Raw genomic sequence first — 22,663 nt, 5'->3', positions numbered from 1 at the left:
GATGCGCCCATGTAGAATTCCAAGTGAAGAGTGAATTTTTTTTTGGGTTTACTTCATAATGCCATGTGAAGCGCCCTGGTAGAATGCCATGTCAGGAGGTTACAAGCATTGACTTTATTTCTTTTCCCTCTCTTTTTGCGAAAATTTTATTTTTTTACTTCGTCTTATGTTTTGGAACGTCACAAGTTTGTTTCATTCCTCCTTTCCCCCTTCCCCCTCCCTCTCTCTTACAACCATGTCCCCTCATCGCGTTTCTTTACAACTACAGCTGAAATTCTTGTTGAAATTGAGCTACAAAATTTTGTGCAAAATCAAAATAAGTGGCTGTGCAAGTTACACATACGTTTATAGAATACACACCCTTAAGGTCGCGTATTGCCTTCCCTGCAGGTTTGCACTTTTTTGATCAGTCTATTTTTACACCAAGTTCAACTGATATTGTTTCGATGATAGAGATTGAACTAATTTTTGTGCAAAACATGAAAGTTGCAATCCTTTGAGTTAGTTTTTAGTGCATCAAGAATCATTTGCTAAGTCTTGTAGACTAAAAAATGATCAAAATATCTTTGGCTGCTCAATCTCATATTTTAACTTTTGGTAGCAAAAATGGCCAACTGTATTTCAACTTTTTGACCACGAAAACTCATGAATTGGACTTTGATGTTTCATAAGAAATGTAGAAATATTTCTTAGCTTCAAAACGATTCAAGAATTATCTCAATCTGATACTTTTAACTCAAGATATAGCCAAAATATCAAAATGTGTCAAAACTGTCAAATATTTCTTCCTTTATACTTGATTGCATTTTATCTTTGGAACATTTTGCACTACATATTCTCTTTATATCACTTCAAATCATCAACCATTATTCAAATATCTTCTTAATTCACTCCATACAAATGCAATGTTTCACACTAAAACCAAAAAATGCAAATTTTCACTAGAAATCTAGTTAATTAGCATGAAAATAACTTAAATGCTCCAAAACTAAATAATAAAAAATACTTAAAATGCACAAAATACGGACTTATCAATTTTTTTTCACTTAATAAAATGTCAAAGTGGAGTGTCATAACTACACTTGGAATGTAAACAACACTAGTTACCTACGAAATTTGAAAATTAGAGTTTGAATTAATTCAATTCAATGTCCCAGAATTTTTAGATTCATTTTTAAATGATGATGATATTCTTGTCCAAACTTATATAATAGTCCACCTTGTATGTACCTTTTTGTTCCTCCTGATTTTAGCATTTTAAAAACGAACGCTAATGCGACGAATCCATGCATATTTATCCATCCAAATAAATCTAAGTAGATTTCGTTGACTAAAAAATACATAATATTTTTAAATGGATGACTATTTATAACCAATTGCATTGGTGGACTTAAGTGCATTATCCATGTCATCCACGTAAATCCATTATCAATGAACAATAGAATCACACTAGATCGTGCCAATGGTTTTATAGTTGAATTTGTTGCCATAAGTCCGACAGTTAATTTTCACATAACCCCTTATAGTTTCAAAAACTACATATAATCCAATTGTAATTTGGATTAAAGTGTCAAACTAACGGAAATGATCATTCGTAACGGAACCTATGAAAATGTCGAAATTACTCTTGTTTAAAAATTAAAATGGTTGAAGTGGCCAAAATATATAAACATAATATGCATGACAACCTAATCCCGTATGATTTTATGTTTTACCATATAACTCTATATGATTTAGTACTTTATCATATAACCCCTTTATAGTTTTCAAAATATATACATAAGTCCCTTGTGATTAACAAATAATTTTTAACTTTACATTGGGATATTTTTTGCATTTTAGTTGACTCCATTATGAAATACAAATTCTATCACTTTAACACTTTAATTTAAACTATTAAGGGTTATATATATCTTTTGAAACCATAGGGGGTTATGTATAAAAGTATCAAATCGCAAGGGATAAAGTGTCTACACACACACACACACACACACATATATATATATATATATTCCCTCTTTTTAAGCAATTTTTTTTGGGTTTATTTCATAATGCCATGTGAAACGCCCTGGTAGAATGCCATGTGAAGAGTAAATTTTTTTTTGGGTTTATTAGATAATGCCATGTGGAGCGCCCGGGTAGAATGCCATGCAGCAGGTTATAAGCATTGACTTTATTTCTTTTACCTCTCGTTTTGGGAAAAATTTATTTTTTCACTTCATCTTATGTTTTGGAATGACACAAGTTTGTTTCATTCCTCCTAGCTTTCCCCCTTCGCCCTCCCTCTCTAGCTCTTACAACCATGTTCCCTCATCGGCTCATCCCACTTTTAACAATTTCTTTTCACGAAACCATCTATATTTCCAGTCACTGCTATCTATATTGCCAGTCATTGCTATCAATGCAGCATAGATGACATAACTTGTTATGGTACTTTATCATTGCTTTTAAATTAAGCAAATGACAGCGTTGGCGCGAGAGAGGGTGGTTTCTAACCAATTATTAATTTAATAACTAGGAATAGAATAAATTAAAGAGAGAGAGAGAGAGAGAAGGAGAGATAGATATTGTACGGACAAAGAGATATTGTACGGACTGTAACTAAAAAACAGCGTACAGTATGAATTAAAAAAGAGTATAGTAGAGTGTACAGGAATCTCGTTAGTCCTAGGACTAATAGATAGTCAAATGAATGGATTATAGTTTTGCACTATCCATCTAAATCTTATACCTCTTTGCATCCATTTATTAAATGCTTATAATTGGATTGGATTAAACTGGTCGGCTATTCATCTAACAAGATCCGTCTATCAATCATTTGTCCATTTTGCCGCTTGTAGGCAAAAGGAATTTATCCCGAAACCAAAATAACATCCGAGTAACTTAATCACACCATAGTTTTGATGTTTTCTCACTTTCTCAGCCACAACAGCACAAAAGGCAAAGGACAGATTTTTCTAGGACGTTGCTATTTCACAGTCTGTCCAAGAGGATAGGGAAGTGCTGCGAAGCCTGGTTGGTACACGGGAGAGTGCTGCGAAGCCTGGTTGGAAAGTTGCAGGTGACATTTACCAAGCGTAAACGTACTAATTAGTCGATCAAGAAAATCAGATATTAGATATCCATTTTTGTAGGCATGTTTCCAACGCATGCTGCTAATTAACCACGGATTGTTTTAACCGCAAGTAAGCATAATCTTGCCTCCCGGCTAACAACAGAAATATCCGTGCATTAATCCTCAATTTTATGCTTATAAATACGTAATGCTCCCTTACAGAGTCAGAAAATGGCGTTATGAATATAACATAAAAAAAAAAACTTATTAACTTTTCATTGATCACCACAGGGAAAGATACAAGCTTAGAGCTGACTGCTCACTCGCACATGAAAACTTTATTGGAAATTACAAACATGAAATGTGAGAGATCACCACGACAAAGTAACTCCTAACCACTGTTTAGGGCGAGGAGTTCTTTAGAAGTAAATTCATGATTGAGAAACAAAAGAAAAGCACATTCCAACAGCAGTAAGCAAGCAAATCTGTTCAGAGACATTGGTACCCTGATGGATAGTGCTTGCCACAGCCATTCACAATCGCTGTAACGGCAGCTGTGAGATCCAGGGTGAGGAGGCTCCGAGTTTTCAAGTAGGCGCAAAGGCAAGCAGCTGCGTCGAGGTCAACAAGGTTATTAAAGCAACTGCAGCATTGACTACCTACATCTATGATGGGGATCCCCAACAAAGAAAGGCACACACTCAAGTCCAGGACAGCTGTGCAAGTAGGCAGGGGCGTGGCACTGACCTGAGTGAAAAAGATAAGGTTAAAGGCAAGAAAGAGAGCTAGGGTGGTTGTGGAGGCCTTGGAACCCATATTCTCAACAGTATTGTTGGTTTAGTCAAGAAAGAAGGGCTTTTGCTGTGCAATGTTTTGGTAGAAGTTGAGGGTTTTTATAGTAGCAAGGCGGGTCAACTTTCTTGGTTTCGCTGCAATGATGGAGCTGGCGAGGGCGGTTTTTGGGTGGGGTGGGGTGGGGTGGGGTTGGGGGGTAGCTGAGGGTGGCCACGGCCCCCCAAGTTTTGAAAACCTTAATTCATAATATAAAAATATACGTGTAGAGCAAAATTGGCCTCCAAATTTATGTTTTATTGTGCTAATTATTTAACATTCAAAAAATTAAACATATAATTTGATTATCCATAGTAAATTGACCCAATTTGACATACTATAATAAAAAGACCCAATTCATAATTATCAGTGGGCTAAAAATAATTATTACTTTATTGGCTCATATACAAATATACAATTTAGCCTAATTGATTAAACTTGTTTTCACTCATCCTGTATTAACTACAAATACATAATGAATATTTTTAGTTAGGAAAATAATCAAGACAAAGGTTCCAAACAAGATGAAAGATAATTTCTTGAATGATTGCTTAATTATGTAAATAGAAAAGCAAGTTGTTGAAAAATTTAGCACTGATTCAATCATAGATAAATTTAATTCTATGAAAGAATGTAACACTCATCTTACTTTTAAGAAAAGATGCTGAAATTTCAAGGTATGTTAATACAACTTTTATCTTTTTTTAATTGAAAATATATAGATACACACACACATATACATATATTGTTTCTCTTTTGGATTGTATTGTATGATGATGAGCTTCCTGCCATGTTTCTACACAGAGAATTTGTTCGTTTAAATAATATAGGATTAAAAAGTTGGGATATTATCCCTTTACAGGTGATTTTAAAAGGGACAAATTGGTTGAGAATTATGTATGTATATGTGTGTGTGTGTGTGTGTGTATTACACATATGACATATTGGAGCATCTTCTCATAATATGCAAGTTGGATGGTTTGTGATATAAAATAATTATTCAAAGGTTGTTTCTTGCCTTAATTTTTATTTTTCTTTATAATTAAATTTAATATTTGATATTTTTAGATGTCATATATTTAAACAGATAAAAATTATTTTGAACATAATATATTAAGATAATTTTGTTAGAAAAAATCTTGATCCCCCTAGGAAAAAAATCTTGGCTCTGTCACTATTAGCTAGCTACTCAAGCATAGGTTGGCAAACCCATTGGATGAGTGAATAAGAGGTGTCGAAATTGCATGTTGCCATTAGGGTAGGTACGGATCGGGTACTCATCTCATGCACCATTTTCTAACCCTTACTTGCCCTGCATATCAACTAGTATCTGATAATTGGGCACCCGCTTAGATAAGGTCGAGTCAACAGGTACTTGTTTAGCCCCACTTATCATTTAATTTTTTTTAAAAAATAATTTTTACTAATTTAATTTTGTATATTATATATTCATCTAAGATTTAATAAAAAATTTTCTCAAAAAAAATCTTTCACTAAGAAACAAGTATTCTCAAAAGCAATCTTCCACTAAGAAACAAACATTCGAAGAGAGCACAAGAAAAAGGAAAAAACTTAAAAGAGTTCAAAATCAATGAAAATTTGAAATAGGTAGTAGCTTTTTTTTTAATATACATATTCCACATTAATTAAACTCTTTTTAAAAAAATATAAAATCATAGCCTCTACAAATAAATTTTATAAACAAACTATAGTCTCCCATTTTTTGTAATGCAATTTGTTTAATGGAATTGCTTATTTAGCTCTGAATATATTATTTTGTAATATGTGTATAAAAATAAAAATAAAAAATATATATGCAAGGCTGGTCGGGTACCTTTAGGTTTTTAATTATGTGATTCTATCCGGTCCTGTATCTAAACGGGTATCCGATTCTCTTTTGATCCAGTCAAATAATATGGATTGGATATCTTAATTTTCGGATCAGATCGGATCGGATATGGAAAATTTTTGGATTAACAGGTATTTTTGCCCACCCCTAGTTGCCTTGTTCCTCGATGATAACTCAAGATCAAGTCTAGACAAGAATTAGAGTTTATACCAACCCAATATGTAGTTTATTTAAGAGTTTGAAGTATGCATATACCACATGAAGTTAACTTTGTAGCAAAAACTTGACGAGAATGGGGCATGTATACAAGTCGAGATTGAATATAGGGTATTAAGGGTCGAATACAAAGGAAAGAATGGACAATTACCAGCACTACTAAAGGTCCTCTATTATTCAAACGATCAACAAATTAAAGGAAATAAAACTGAGCTACAATGTGCAAGAAAATAGCTATGAAAGCTCCTTAAGGTATGGTATCCGTAACTATTCATGCAAATACAATTTTTGGATCATTGAGTACTACTATCTTGGCTAATTATGGTACAATTTCTTTATGTAAGTAAAACTTATTCTCATAGTAAATCAACTATACCTATAATTAATTCATACATATTCTCATGGTTATAAAATTAATTACAAGTTTATTTCCTCTATGAAATTACATGGCCGGAACAAGTCATTAAAATTACAAAGGTGCACCTTTACTCCCGTGAATGAACTCCCTAGATTTAGTACTTTTTTGGACTAGTGTCAAATTCTAATTTAACTTTTGGTAGCAACAATGGCTAACTGGATTTTGATATTTTAGTTGACTCAATTATAAAACGCAAATTTGGTCACTTTGACATTTTAATCTAAACTATTAGGGGGTTATGTATATCTTTTAAAACCATAGGAGAGATTATGTATAAAAACATTGAACCACAAGGGACAAAGTGTAATTTGCCCAATATATATATATATATATATATATATATGTATATGTATATATTCCCTCTTTTTGAGTAATTTTTTTTGGGTATATTTCATAATGCCATGTCCTGGTCGAATGCCATGTGATGCACCCATGTAGAATGCCACGTGAAGAGTAATTTCTTTTTGGGTTTACTTCATAATGCCATGTGATGCGCCCTTGTAGAATGCCATGTGAAGAGTAATTTTTTTTGGGTTTCTTTCATAATGCCATGTGGAGCGCCCGGGTAGAATGCATGCAGCAGGTTATAAGCATTGACTTTATTTCTTTTCCCTCTCTTTTTTGAGAAAAAATCGTCACAAGTTTGTTTCATTCCTCCTTCCCCCCTTCCCCCTCCCTCTCTCTTACAACCTCGTCCCCTCATCGCATTTCTTTACAACTATAGTTGAAATTTTTGTTGAAATTGAGCCATAAAGTTTTGTGAAATATCAAAATAAGTTGATGTGCAAGTTACACATACGTTTATAGAATACACATTCTTAAGGTTGCGTACTGTACCCGCGTATTACCTCCCCTGCAGGTTTGTACTTTTCTTATCAAGTTTTTTTTGCACCAAGTTCAATTGATATTTTCTCGATGATGGAGGTTGAATTAACACTTGTGCAAAATATGAAAGTTGCTGCCCTTTGAATTAGTTTTCAATGCATCAAGAATTATCTGATTTGGAACTCCATAGACTGAGAAATGACCAAAATATTCTTGACTGCCCAATCTCCTATTTTAACTTTTGGTAGCAAATATGGCCAATTCTATTTCGACTTTTTGACCATGTAAACTCATGAATTGGATCTTGATGTTTCATAAGAAATGTAGAACTATTTCATAGGTTCAAAATGGTTCAAGAATCACCTCAATTCGATACTCATAGCTCAAGATATAGTCGAAATACCAAAAGGTGTCCAAGCTATAGAATATTTCCTTTTTTATACTTGATTGCATTTCATCTTTTCAACATTTTGCAATTCATATTTTCTTTATATCACTTCAATCATCAACAGTCATCCAAATATCTTCTTAATTTACTCCATTTGATGATTGAATTATTAAAACCTACAAAAACATAAAGTTTTCACCACTTAAATCCATACAAATACAATGTTTCACACTAAAACCAAAAACTACAAATTTTCACTAGAAATCTAGTTAATTAGCTTGAAAATAACTTAAACGCTCCAAAACAAATAATAAAAAAATACTTAAAATGTACAAAATACGCACATATCAATCTTCTTTCACTTAATAAAATGTCAAAGTGGAGTGTCATAGCTACACTTGGAGTGTAAACAACACTAGTTACCTACGAAATTTGAAAATTAGAGTTTGAATTAATTCAATTCAATGTCCTAGAATTTTTAGATTCATTTTTGAATGATGATGATATTCTAATCCAAACTCATATAATAGTCCACCTTGTACATACCTTTTTGTCCCCCCCCCCTGATTTTAGCATTTTAAAAATGAACTCTAATGCGACGAATCCATGTCTATTTATCCATCCAAATAAACCTAAGTAGATTTCGATGACTAAAAAATACATAATATTTTTAAATGGATGACTATTTATAACCACTTACATTGGTGGACTTAAGTGCATTATCCATGTCTTCCACGTAAATCCATTATCAATGAACAATAGAATCACACTAGATCATGCCAATGGTTTTATAGTTGAATTTCTTGCCATAAGGCCGACAGCATTCGCCAATCATTTTCATTTTCGGTCCCTGTCTCAACGAAATTTACATCATAAATAAACTAAAGATTCGCTTGTGTGTGTGTGTATTTGTGTGCGCGCGTGTTTTTTTTTTAAATGGAAATAAAGTGTCAAACTAACGGAAATGATCATTCGTAACGGAACCTATGAAAATGTCGAAATTACTCTTGTTTAAAAATTAAAATGGTTGAAGTGGCCAAAATATATAAACATAATATGCATGACAACCTAATCCCGTATGATTTTATGTTTTACCATATAACTCTATATGATTTAGTACTTTATCATATAACCCCTTTATAGTTTTCAAAATATATACATAAGTCCCTTGTGATTAACAAATAATTTTTAACTTTACATTGGGATATTTTTTGCATTTTAGTTGACTCCATTATGAAATACAAATTCTATCACTTTAACACTTTAATTTAAACTATTAAGGGTTATATATATCTTTTGAAACCATAGGGGGTTATGTATAAAAGTATCAAATCGCAAGGGATAAAGTGTCTACACACACACACACACACACACACACACACACATATATATATATATATATATATATTCCCTCTTTTTAAGCAATTTTTTTTGGGTTTATTTCATAATGCCATGTGAAACGCCCTGGTAGAATGCCATGTGAAGAGTAAATTTTTTTTTGGGTTTATTAGATAATGCCATGTGGAGCGCCCGGGTAGAATGCCATGCAGCAGGTTATAAGCATTGACTTTATTTCTTTTACCTCTCGTTTTGGGAAAAATTTATTTTTTCACTTCATCTTATGTTTTGGAATGACACAAGTTTGTTTCATTCCTCCTAGCTTTCCCCCTTCGCCCTCCCTCTCTAGCTCTTACAACCATGTTCCCTCATCGGCTCATCCCACTTTTAACAATTTCTTTTCACGAAACCATCTATATTTCCAGTCACTGCTATCTATATTGCCAGTCATTGCTATCAATGCAGCATAGATGACATAACTTGTTATGGTACTTTATCATTGCTTTTAAATTAAGCAAATGACAGCGTTGGCGCGAGAGAGGGTGGTTTCTAACCAATTATTAATTTAATAACTAGGAATAGAATAAATTAAAGAGAGAGAGAGAGAGAGAAGGAGAGATAGATATTGTACGGACAAAGAGATATTGTACGGACTGTAACTAAAAAACAGCGTACAGTATGAATTAAAAAAGAGTATAGTAGAGTGTACAGGAATCTCGTTAGTCCTAGGACTAATAGATAGTCAAATGAATGGATTATAGTTTTGCACTATCCATCTAAATCTTATACCTCTTTGCATCCATTTATTAAATGCTTATAATTGGATTGGATTAAACTGGTCGGCTATTCATCTAACAAGATCCGTCTATCAATCATTTGTCCATTTTGCCGCTTGTAGGCAAAAGGAATTTATCCCGAAACCAAAATAACATCCGAGTAACTTAATCACACCATAGTTTTGATGTTTTCTCACTTTCTCAGCCACAACAGCACAAAAGGCAAAGGACAGATTTTTCTAGGACGTTGCTATTTCACAGTCTGTCCAAGAGGATAGGGAAGTGCTGCGAAGCCTGGTTGGTACACGGGAGAGTGCTGCGAAGCCTGGTTGGAAAGTTGCAGGTGACATTTACCAAGCGTAAACGTACTAATTAGTCGATCAAGAAAATCAGATATTAGATATCCATTTTTGTAGGCATGTTTCCAACGCATGCTGCTAATTAACCACGGATTGTTTTAACCGCAAGTAAGCATAATCTTGCCTCCCGGCTAACAACAGAAATATCCGTGCATTAATCCTCAATTTTATGCTTATAAATACGTAATGCTCCCTTACAGAGTCAGAAAATGGCGTTATGAATATAACATAAAAAAAAAAACTTATTAACTTTTCATTGATCACCACAGGGAAAGATACAAGCTTAGAGCTGACTGCTCACTCGCACATGAAAACTTTATTGGAAATTACAAACATGAAATGTGAGAGATCACCACGACAAAGTAACTCCTAACCACTGTTTAGGGCGAGGAGTTCTTTAGAAGTAAATTCATGATTGAGAAACAAAAGAAAAGCACATTCCAACAGCAGTAAGCAAGCAAATCTGTTCAGAGACATTGGTACCCTGATGGATAGTGCTTGCCACAGCCATTCACAATCGCTGTAACGGCAGCTGTGAGATCCAGGGTGAGGAGGCTCCGAGTTTTCAAGTAGGCGCAAAGGCAAGCAGCTGCGTCGAGGTCAACAAGGTTATTAAAGCAACTGCAGCATTGACTACCTATATCTATGATGGGGATCCCCAACAAAGAAAGGCACACACTCAAGTCCAGGACAGCTGTGCAAGTAGGCAGGGGCGTGGCACTGACCTGAGTGAAAAAGATAAGGTTAAAGGCAAGAAAGAGAGCTAGGGTGGTTGTGGAGGCCTTGGAACCCATATTCTCAAAAGTATTGTTGGTTTAGTCAAGAAAGAAGGGCTTTTGCTGTGCAATGTTTTGGTAGAAGTTGAGGGTTTTTATAGTAGCAAGGCGGGTCAACTTTCTTGGTTTCGCTGCAATGATGGAGCTGGCGAGGGCGGTTTTTGGGTGGGGTGGGGTGGGGTGGGGTTGGGGGGTAGCTGAGGGTGGCCACGGCCCCCCAAGTTTTGAAAACCTTAATTCATAATATAAAAATATACGTGTAGAGCAAAATTGGCCTCCAAATTTATGTTTTATTGTGCTAATTATTTAACATTCAAAAAATTAAACATATAATTTGATTATCCATAGTAAATTGACCCAATTTGACATACTATAATAAAAAGACCCAATTCATAATTATCAGTGGGCTAAAAATAATTATTACTTTATTGGCTCATATACAAATATACAATTTAGCCTAATTGATTAAACTTGTTTTCACTCATCCTGTATTAACTACAATTACAGAATGGATATTTTTAATTATGAAAATAGTCAAGACAAAGGTCCAAAACAAAATGAAAGATAATTTCTTGAACGATTACTTAACTGTGTGCATAGAAAAGAAAGTTATTGAAAAATTTAGCATTGATTCAATTATAGATAAATTTAATTCTATGAAAGAACATAACACTCATTTTACTTTTAAGAAGAAGATGTTAAAATTTTAAGGTACGTTAATATAACTTTTATCTTTTCTAATTGAAAATACACACACACACACACATATACATACATACATATATATATATGTGTGTATGTGTGTGTGTGTGTGTATTACATATATGACAAATTGGAGCATCTCCTCATAATATGCAAGTTGGGCGGTTTGTGACAAAATATTTAATCAATGGTTATTTCTTGTCTTAATTTTTATTTTCTTTATAACTAAATTTAATATTTGATATTTTTAGATGTCATATGTTTAAATAGATGAAAATTATTTTGAACATAACATATTAAGATAATTTTGTTAGGAAAAATTTTGATCCCGTAGGAAAAAAAAACTTGGCTCTGTCACTATTAGCTGGCAACTCTAGCATAGGTTGGCAAACCCATTGGATGAGTGAATAAGATGTGTCAAAATTGCATGTTGCCATTACGAGTGGGTATGGATGGGGTACTCATCTCATGCACCATTTTCTAACCCTTACTTGCCCCACATATCAACGAGTATCAGATAATTGGGCACCCGTTGAGACAAGGTCGAGTCAACAGGTGCCCATCTAGCCCCACTTATCATTAATTTTTTTAAAAAAAATGATTTATACTAATTTAATTTTGTATATTACATATTCATTTAAGATTTAATAAAAAAAATTTCTCAAAAAAATCTTCCACTAAGAAACAAACATTCGAAGAGAAGACAAAAAAAAAGGAAAAAACTTAAAAGAACTCAAAATCAATGAAAATTTGAAATAAGTAGTAGTTTTTTTTTTAACATACATATTCCACATCAATTAAACTTTTTTTAAAAAAAATATAAAATCATAGCCTCTACAAATAAATTTTAAAAACAAACTATAGTCTCCCATTTTTTGTAATGCAATTTGTTTAATGGAATTACTTATTTAGCTCTGAAAATATTATTTTGTAATATGTGTATAAAAATAAAAAATAAAAAATATATATGCAAGGCTGGTTGGGTACCTTCGGGTTTTTAATTATGTGATTCTATCCCGTCTTGTATCTAAACAGGTATCCGATTCTCTTTTGATCCGGTCAAATAATATATATTGGATATCCTAATTTTCGGATCAGATTAGATCGGATATGATAAATTTTTGGATTAACAGGTATTTTTGCTCACCCCTAGTTGCCATGTTCCTCGATGATAACTCAAGATCAAGTCTAGACAGGAATTAGAGTTTATCCCAACCCAATATGTAGGTTATTTAAGAGTTTGAAGTATGCATATTCCACATGAGGTTAACTTTGTAGCAAAAACTTGATGAGAATGCGGCATGCATATAACAATTTAGCTTATTCTACAGCTAAATTTTACATTCATAAAATTCTAAATATCTCATACGTGATTTTTTACAAGTATATAAGTCGAGATTGAATATAGGATATTAAGGGCCGAACCCATAGGAAAAAATGGACAATTACCAGCACGACTAAAACTCCTCAATTATTTAAACGATCAACAAATTGAAGGAAATAAAACTGAGCTAGAATGTGCAAGAAAATAGCTATGAAAGCTCTTTAGGCTATGGTATCCCTAACTATTCATGCAAATACAATTTTTGGATCATTGAGTACTATTATCTTGGTTAGTTATAGTATAATTTCTTTATGCAGGTAAAACTTATTCTCATAGTAAATCAACTATACCTATAATTAAGTCATACCTACTCTCATGGTTATAAAATTAATTACAAGTTCATTTCCTCTATAAAATTACATGGAACAAGTCATTAAAGTTACAAATGTGCACCATTACTCCCATGAATAAACTCCCTAGATTTAGCATTTCTTTGAACTAGTGTCAAATTTTAATTTAACTTTTGGTAGCAAAAATGGCCAACTGTATTTTGACATTTTAGTTGACTCAATTATGAAATGCAAATTTCGTAACTTTAACATTTTTATCTAAACTATTAGGGGGTTATGTATACCTTTTGAAAGCATAGGAGGGATTATGTATAAAAGCACTGAACCACAGGGGGCAAAGTGTAATTTGCCCTATATATATATATATATATATATATATTCCCACTTTTTGAGTAATTTTTTTTGGGTATATTTCATAATGCCATGTGAAGCGCCCTGGTCGAATGCCATGTGATGCGTCCATATAGAATGCCACGTGAAGAGCAATTTTTTTTTTGGGTTTACTTCATACTGCCATGTGAGGCGCCCAGGTAGAATGCCATGTCAGGAGGTTATAAGCATTGACTTTAATTCTTTTCCTTCTCTTTTTGCGAAACTTTTATTTTTTTACTTCATCTTATGTTTTGGAACGTCACAAGTTTGTTTCATTCCTCCTTTCCCCCTTTCCCCTCCCTCTCTCTTACAACCATGTCCCCTCATCGTTTTTCTTTACAACTACAGTTGAAATTCTTGTTGAAATTGAGCTATAAAATTTTGTGAAAAATCAAAATAAGTGGCTGTGCAAGTTCCACATACATTTATAGAATACACATTCTTAAGGATGCGTACTGTACCCGCGTATTGCCTTCCCTGCCGGTTTGAACTTTTTTGATCAGTCAATTTTTACACCAAGTTCAACTGATATTTTTTCGATGATGGAGATTGAACTAATTTTTGTGCAAAACATGAAGGTTGCAATCCTTTGAGTTAGTTTTTAGTGTATCAAGAATCATCTGATTTGGAGTCCTGTAGACTAAGAAATGATCAAAATATCTTTGGCTGCTCAATCTCATATTTTAACTTTTGGTAGCAAAAATGGCCAACTGTATTTCAACTTTTTGACCACGAAAACTCATGAATTGGACTTTGATGTTTCATAAGAAATGTAGAAATATTTCTTAGCTTCAAAACGATTCAAGAATTATCTCAATTTGATACTTTTAACTCAAGATATAGCCAAAATATCAAAATGTGTCAAAACTGTCAAATATTTCTTCCTTTATACTTGATTGCATTTTATCTTTGGAACATTTTGCACTACATATTCTCTTTATATCACTTCAAATCATCAACCATTATCCAAATATCTTCTTAATTCACTCCATACAAATGCAATGTTTCACAATGAAACCAAAAAAATGCAAATTTTCACTAGAAATCTAGTTTATTAGCTTGAAAATAACTTAAACGCTCCAAAACTAAATAATAAAAAATACTTAAAATGCACAAAATATGCACTTATCAATCTTCTTTCACTTAATAAATGTCAAAGTGGAGTGTGATAACTACTCTTGGAGTGTAAGCAACACTATTTACCTACGAAATTTGAAAGTTAGAGTTAGAATTAATTCAATTCAATGTCCTAGAATTTTTAGATTCATTTTTAAATGATGATGATATTCTTGTCCAAACTTATATAATAGTCCACCTTGTATGTACCTTTTTGTTCCTCCTGATTTTAGCATTTTAAAAACGAACGCTAATGCGACGAATCCATGTCTATTTATCCATCCAAATAAATCTAAGTAGATTTCGATGACTAAAAAATACATAATATTTTTAAATGGATGACTATTTATAACCAATTACATTGGTGGACTTAAGTGCATTATCCATGTCATCCACGTAAATCCATTATCAATGAACAATAGAATCACACTAGATCGCGCCAATGGTTTTATAGTTGAATTTGTTGCCATGAGGCCGACAGTTAATTTTCACATAACCCCTTATAGTTTCAAAAACTACATATAATCCAATTGTAATTTGGATTAAAGTGTCAAACTAACGGAAATGATTATTCGTAACGGAACCTATGAAAATATCGAAATTACTCTTGTTTAAAAATTAAAATGGTTGAAGTGGCCAAAATATATAAACATAATATGCATGACAATCTAATCCCGTATGATTTTATGTTTTACCATAAGGCCGACAGCATTTGCCAACCATATGGAGCGCCCTGGTAGAATGCCATGTGAAGAGTAAATTTTTTTTTGGGTTTATTAGATAATGCCATGTGGAGCGCCCGGGTAGAATGCCATGCAGCAGGTTATAAGCATTGACTTTATTTCTTTTACCTCTCGTTTTGGGAAAAATTTATTTTTTCACTTCATCTTATGTTTTGGAATGACACAAGTTTGTTTCATTCCTCCTAGCTTTCCCCCTTCGCCCTCCCTCTCTAGCTCTTACAACCATGTTCCCTCATCGGCTCATCCCACTTTTAACAATTTCTTTTCACGAAACCATCTATATTTCCAGTCACTGCTATCTATATTGCCAGTCATTGCTATCAATGCAGCATAGATGACATAACTTGTTATGGTACTTTATCATTGCTTTTAAATTAAGCAAATGACAGCGTTGGCGCGAGAGAGGGTGGTTTCTAACCAATTATTAATTCAATAACTAGGAATAGAATAAATTAAAGAGAGAGAGAGAGAGAGAAGGAGAGATAGATATTGTACGGACAAAGAGATATTGTACGGACTGTAACTAAAAAACAGCGTACAGTATGAATTAAAAAAGAGTATAGTAGAGTGTACAGGAATCTCGTTAGTCCTAGGACTAATAGATAGTCAAATGAATGGATTATAGTTTTGCACTATCCATCTAAATCTTATACCTCTTTGCATCCATTTATTAAATGCTTATAATTGGATTGGATTAAACTGGTCGGCTATTCATCTAACAAGATCCGTCTATCAATCATTTGTCCATTTTGCCGCTTGTAGGCAAAAGGAATTTATCCCGAAACCAAAATAACATCCGAGTAACTTAATCACACCATAGTTTTGATGTTTTCTCACTTTCTCAGCCACAACAGCACAAAAGGCAAAGGACAGATTTTTCTAGGACGTTGCTATTTCACAGTCTGTCCAAGAGGATAGGGAAGTGCTGCGAAGCCTGGTTGGTACACGGGAGAGTGCTGCGAAGCCTGGTTGGAAAGTTGCAGGTGACATTTACCAAGCGTAAACGTACTAATTAGTCGATCAAGAAAATCAGATATTAGATATCCATTTTTGTAGGCATGTTTCCAACGCATGCTGCTAATTAACCACGGATTGTTTTAACCGCAAGTAAGCATAATCTTGCCTCCCGGCTAACAACAGAAATATCCGTGCATTAATCCTCAATTTTATGCTTATAAATACGTAATGCTCCCTTACAGAGTCAGAAAATGGCGTTATGAATATAACATAAAAAAAAAAACTTATTAACTTTTCATTGATCACCACAGGGAAAGATACAAGCTTAGAGCTGACTGCTCACTCGCACATGAAAACTTTATTGGAAATTACAAACATGAAATGTGAGAGATCACCACGACAAAGTAACTCCTAACCACTGTTTAGGGCGAGGAGTTCTTTAGAAGTAAATTCATGATTGAGAAACAAAAGAAAAGCACATTCCAACAGCAGTAAGCAAGCAAATCTGTTCAGAGACATTGGTACCCTGATGGATAGTGCTTGCCACAGCCATTCACAATCGCTGTAACGGCAGCTGTGAGATCCAGGGTGAGGAGGCTCCGAGTTTTCAAGTAGGCGCAAAGGCAAGCAGCTGCGTCGAGGTCAACAAGGTTATTAAAGCAACTGCAGCATTGACTACCTACATCTATGATGGGGATCCCCAACAAAGAAAGGCACACACTCAAGTCCAGGACAGCTGTGCAAGTAGGCAGGGGCGTGGCACTGACCTGAGTGAAAAAGATAAGGTTAAAGGCAAGAAAGAGAGCTAGGGTGGTTGTGGAGGCCTTGGAACCCATATTCTCAACAGTATTGTTGGTTTAGTCAAGAAAGAAGGGCTTTTGCTGTGCAATGTTTTGGTAGAAGTTGAGGGTTTTTATAGTAGCAAGGCGGGTCAACTTTCTTGGTTTCGCTGCAATGATGGAGCTGGCGAGGGCGGTTTTTGGGTGGGGTGGGGTGGGGTGGGGTTGGGGGGTAGCTGAGGGTGGCCACGGCCCCCCAAGTTTTGAAAACCTTAATTCATAATATAAAAATATACGTGTAGAGCAAAATTGGCCTCCAAATTTATGTTTTATTGTGCTAATTATTTAACATTCAAAAAATTAAACATATAATTTGATTATCCATAGTAAATTGACCCAATTTGACATACTATAATAAAAAGACCCAATTCATAATTATCAGTGGGCTAAAAATAATTATTACTTTATTGGCTCATATACAAATATACAATTTAGCCTAATTGATTAAACTTGTTTTCACTCATCCTGTATTAACTACAAATACATAATGAATATTTTTAGTTAGGAAAATAATCAAGACAAAGGTTCCAAACAAGATGAAAGATAATTTCTTGAATGATTGCTTAATTATGTAAATAGAAAAGCAAGTTGTTGAAAAATTTAGCACTGATTCAATCATAGATAAATTTAATTCTATGAAAGAATGTAACACTCATCTTACTTTTAAGAAAAGATGCTGAAATTTCAAGGTATGTTAATACAACTTTTATCTTTTTTTAATTGAAAATATATAGATACACACACACATATACATATATTGTTTCTCTTTTGGATTGTATTGTATGATGATGAGCTTCCTGCCATGTTTCTACACAGAGAATTTGTTCGTTTAAATAATATAGGATTAAAAAGTTGGGATATTATCCCTTTACAGGTGATTTTAAAAGGGACAAATTGGTTGAGAATTATGTATGTATATGTGTGTGTGTGTGTGTGTGTATTACACATATGACATATTGGAGCATCTTCTCATAATATGCAAGTTGGATGGTTTGTGATATAAAATAATTATTCAAAGGTTGTTTCTTGCCTTAATTTTTATTTTTCTTTATAATTAAATTTAATATTTGATATTTTTAGATGTCATATATTTAAACAGATAAAAATTATTTTGAACATAATATATTAAGATAATTTTGTTAGAAAAAATCTTGATCCCCCTAGGAAAAAAATCTTGGCTCTGTCACTATTAGCTAGCTACTCAAGCATAGGTTGGCAAACCCATTGGATGAGTGAATAAGAGGTGTCGAAATTGCATGTTGCCATTAGGGTAGGTACGGATCGGGTACTCATCTCATGCACCATTTTCTAACCCTTACTTGCCCTGCATATCAACTAGTATCTGATAATTGGGCACCCGCTTAGATAAGGTCGAGTCAACAGGTACTTGTTTAGCCCCACTTATCATTTAATTTTTTTTAAAAAATAATTTTTACTAATTTAATTTTGTATATTATATATTCATCTAAGATTTAATAAAAAATTTTCTCAAAAAAAATCTTTCACTAAGAAACAAGTATTCTCAAAAGCAATCTTCCACTAAGAAACAAACATTCGAAGAGAGCACAAGAAAAAGGAAAAAACTTAAAAGAGTTCAAAATCAATGAAAATTTGAAATAGGTAGTAGCTTTTTTTTTAATATACATATTCCACATTAATTAAACTCTTTTTAAAAAAATATAAAATCATAGCCTCTACAAATAAATTTTATAAACAAACTATAGTCTCCCATTTTTTGTAATGCAATTTGTTTAATGGAATTGCTTATTTAGCTCTGAATATATTATTTTGTAATATGTGTATAAAAATAAAAATAAAAAATATATATGCAAGGCTGGTCGGGTACCTTTAGGTTTTTAATTATGTGATTCTATCCGGTCCTGTATCTAAACGGGTATCCGATTCTCTTTTGATCCAGTCAAATAATATGGATTGGATATCTTAATTTTCGGATCAGATCGGATCGGATATGGAAAATTTTTGGATTAACAGGTATTTTTGCCCACCCCTAGTTGCCTTGTTCCTCGATGATAACTCAAGATCAAGTCTAGACAAGAATTAGAGTTTATACCAACCCAATATGTAGTTTATTTAAGAGTTTGAAGTATGCATATACCACATGAAGTTAACTTTGTAGCAAAAACTTGACGAGAATGGGGCATGTATACAAGTCGAGATTGAATATAGGGTATTAAGGGTCGAATACAAAGGAAAGAATGGACAATTACCAGCACTACTAAAGGTCCTCTATTATTCAAACGATCAACAAATTAAAGGAAATAAAACTGAGCTACAATGTGCAAGAAAATAGCTATGAAAGCTCCTTAAGGTATGGTATCCGTAACTATTCATGCAAATACAATTTTTGGATCATTGAGTACTACTATCTTGGCTAATTATGGTACAATTTCTTTATGTAAGTAAAACTTATTCTCATAGTAAATCAACTATACCTATAATTAATTCATACATATTCTCATGGTTATAAAATTAATTACAAGTTTATTTCCTCTATGAAATTACATGGCCGGAACAAGTCATTAAAATTACAAAGGTGCACCTTTACTCCCGTGAATGAACTCCCTAGATTTAGTACTTTTTTGGACTAGTGTCAAATTCTAATTTAACTTTTGGTAGCAACAATGGCTAACTGGATTTTGATATTTTAGTTGACTCAATTATAAAACGCAAATTTGGTCACTTTGACATTTTAATCTAAACTATTAGGGGGTTATGTATATCTTTTAAAACCATAGGAGAGATTATGTATAAAAACATTGAACCACAAGGGACAAAGTGTAATTTGCCCAATATATATATATATATATATATATATATGTATATGTATATATTCCCTCTTTTTGAGTAATTTTTTTTGGGTATATTTCATAATGCCATGTCCTGGTCGAATGCCATGTGATGCACCCATGTAGAATGCCACGTGAAGAGTAATTTCTTTTTGGGTTTACTTCATAATGCCATGTGATGCGCCCTTGTAGAATGCCATGTGAAGAGTAATTTTTTTTGGGTTTCTTTCATAATGCCATGTGGAGCGCCCGGGTAGAATGCATGCAGCAGGTTATAAGCATTGACTTTATTTCTTTTCCCTCTCTTTTTTGAGAAAAAATCGTCACAAGTTTGTTTCATTCCTCCTTCCCCCCTTCCCCCTCCCTCTCTCTTACAACCTCGTCCCCTCATCGCATTTCTTTACAACTATAGTTGAAATTTTTGTTGAAATTGAGCCATAAAGTTTTGTGAAATATCAAAATAAGTTGATGTGCAAGTTACACATACGTTTATAGAATACACATTCTTAAGGTTGCGTACTGTACCCGCGTATTACCTCCCCTGCAGGTTTGTACTTTTCTTATCAAGTTTTTTTTGCACCAAGTTCAATTGATATTTTCTCGATGATGGAGGTTGAATTAACACTTGTGCAAAATATGAAAGTTGCTGCCCTTTGAATTAGTTTTCAATGCATCAAGAATTATCTGATTTGGAACTCCATAGACTGAGAAATGACCAAAATATTCTTGACTGCCCAATCTCCTATTTTAACTTTTGGTAGCAAATATGGCCAATTCTATTTCGACTTTTTGACCATGTAAACTCATGAATTGGATCTTGATGTTTCATAAGAAATGTAGAACTATTTCATAGGTTCAAAATGGTTCAAGAATCACCTCAATTCGATACTCATAGCTCAAGATATAGTCGAAATACCAAAAGGTGTCCAAGCTATAGAATATTTCCTTTTTTATACTTGATTGCATTTCATCTTTTCAACATTTTGCAATTCATATTTTCTTTATATCACTTCAATCATCAACAGTCATCCAAATATCTTCTTAATTTACTCCATTTGATGATTGAATTATTAAAACCTACAAAAACATAAAGTTTTCACCACTTAAATCCATACAAATACAATGTTTCACACTAAAACCAAAAACTACAAATTTTCACTAGAAATCTAGTTAATTAGCTTGAAAATAACTTAAACGCTCCAAAACAAATAATAAAAAAATACTTAAAATGTACAAAATACGCACATATCAATCTTCTTTCACTTAATAAAATGTCAAAGTGGAGTGTCATAGCTACACTTGGAGTGTAAACAACACTAGTTACCTACGAAATTTGAAAATTAGAGTTTGAATTAATTCAATTCAATGTCCTAGAATTTTTAGATTCATTTTTGAATGATGATGATATTCTAATCCAAACTCATATAATAGTCCACCTTGTACATACCTTTTTGTCCCCCCCCCCTGATTTTAGCATTTTAAAAATGAACTCTAATGCGACGAATCCATGTCTATTTATCCATCCAAATAAACCTAAGTAGATTTCGATGACTAAAAAATACATAATATTTTTAAATGGATGACTATTTATAACCACTTACATTGGTGGACTTAAGTGCATTATCCATGTCTTCCACGTAAATCCATTATCAATGAACAATAGAATCACACTAGATCATGCCAATGGTTTTATAGTTGAATTTCTTGCCATAAGGCCGACAGCATTCGCCAATCATTTTCATTTTCGGTCCCTGTCTCAACGAAATTTACATCATAAATAAACTAAAGATTCGCTTGTGTGTGTGTGTATTTGTGTGCGCGCGTGTTTTTTTTTTAAATGGAAATAAAGTGTCAAACTAACGGAAATGATCATTCGTAACGGAACCTATGAAAATGTCGAAATTACTCTTGTTTAAAAATTAAAATGGTTGAAGTGGCCAAAATATATAAACATAATATGCATGACAACCTAATCCCGTATGATTTTATGTTTTACCATATAACTCTATATGATTTAGTACTTTATCATATAACCCCTTTATAGTTTTCAAAATATATACATAAGTCCCTTGTGATTAACAAATAATTTTTAACTTTACATTGGGATATTTTTTGCATTTTAGTTGACTCCATTATGAAATACAAATTCTATCACTTTAACACTTTAATTTAAACTATTAAGGGTTATATATATCTTTTGAAACCATAGGGGGTTATGTATAAAAGTATCAAATCGCAAGGGATAAAGTGTCTACACACACACACACACACACACACACACACACATATATATATATATATATATATATTCCCTCTTTTTAAGCAATTTTTTTTGGGTTTATTTCATAATGCCATGTGAAACGCCCTGGTAGAATGCCATGTGAAGAGTAAATTTTTTTTTGGGTTTATTAGATAATGCCATGTGGAGCGCCCGGGTAGAATGCCATGCAGCAGGTTATAAGCATTGACTTTATTTCTTTTACCTCTCGTTTTGGGAAAAATTTATTTTTTCACTTCATCTTATGTTTTGGAATGACACAAGTTTGTTTCATTCCTCCTAGCTTTCCCCCTTCGCCCTCCCTCTCTAGCTCTTACAACCATGTTCCCTCATCGGCTCATCCC

General features: G+C 33.1%; 3 protein-coding genes across 3 annotated transcripts; all 3 read right to left on the bottom strand.

Moving 5' to 3' along the window:
- Nucleotides 1–3,544: 3,544 nt before the first annotated feature.
- LOC140008859 (putative lipid-binding protein AIR1B) lies at nt 3,545–3,871 on the bottom strand. The gene has a single exon (XM_072053760.1). The coding sequence runs from the start codon at nt 3,869–3,871 to the stop codon at nt 3,545–3,547; it is 327 nt and encodes a 108-aa protein (XP_071909861.1).
- A 6,651-nt stretch (nt 3,872–10,522) lies between these two features.
- On the bottom strand, nt 10,523–10,849 carry LOC140008858 (putative lipid-binding protein AIR1B). Its single transcript, XM_072053759.1, has one exon. It carries the CDS (start codon nt 10,847–10,849, stop codon nt 10,523–10,525), a length of 327 nt encoding a protein of 108 aa, XP_071909860.1.
- A 6,055-nt stretch (nt 10,850–16,904) lies between these two features.
- LOC140008857 (putative lipid-binding protein AIR1B) lies at nt 16,905–17,231 on the bottom strand. Its single transcript, XM_072053758.1, has one exon. The coding sequence runs from the start codon at nt 17,229–17,231 to the stop codon at nt 16,905–16,907; it is 327 nt and encodes a 108-aa protein (XP_071909859.1).
- Nucleotides 17,232–22,663: the final 5,432 nt, after the last annotated feature.

The sequence above is a fragment of the Coffea arabica genome, chromosome 6c, assembly GCF_036785885.1.
Source record: "Coffea arabica cultivar ET-39 chromosome 6c, Coffea Arabica ET-39 HiFi, whole genome shotgun sequence".
In the NCBI taxonomy this organism is placed as follows: Eukaryota; Viridiplantae; Streptophyta; class Magnoliopsida; order Gentianales; family Rubiaceae; genus Coffea; species Coffea arabica.
This window is presented reverse-complemented; position numbering and strand designations above follow the sequence as displayed.

Bases quoted from the DNA above. Each gene is read 5' to 3' on its own strand.
- LOC140008857 (XM_072053758.1), bottom strand. From the start codon at position 17,231: ATGGGTTCCAAGGCCTCCACAACCACCCTAGCTCTCTTTCTTGCCTTT.
- LOC140008859 (XM_072053760.1), bottom strand. From the start codon at position 3,871: ATGGGTTCCAAGGCCTCCACAACCACCCTAGCTCTCTTTCTTGCCTTT.
- LOC140008858 (XM_072053759.1), bottom strand. From the start codon at position 10,849: ATGGGTTCCAAGGCCTCCACAACCACCCTAGCTCTCTTTCTTGCCTTT.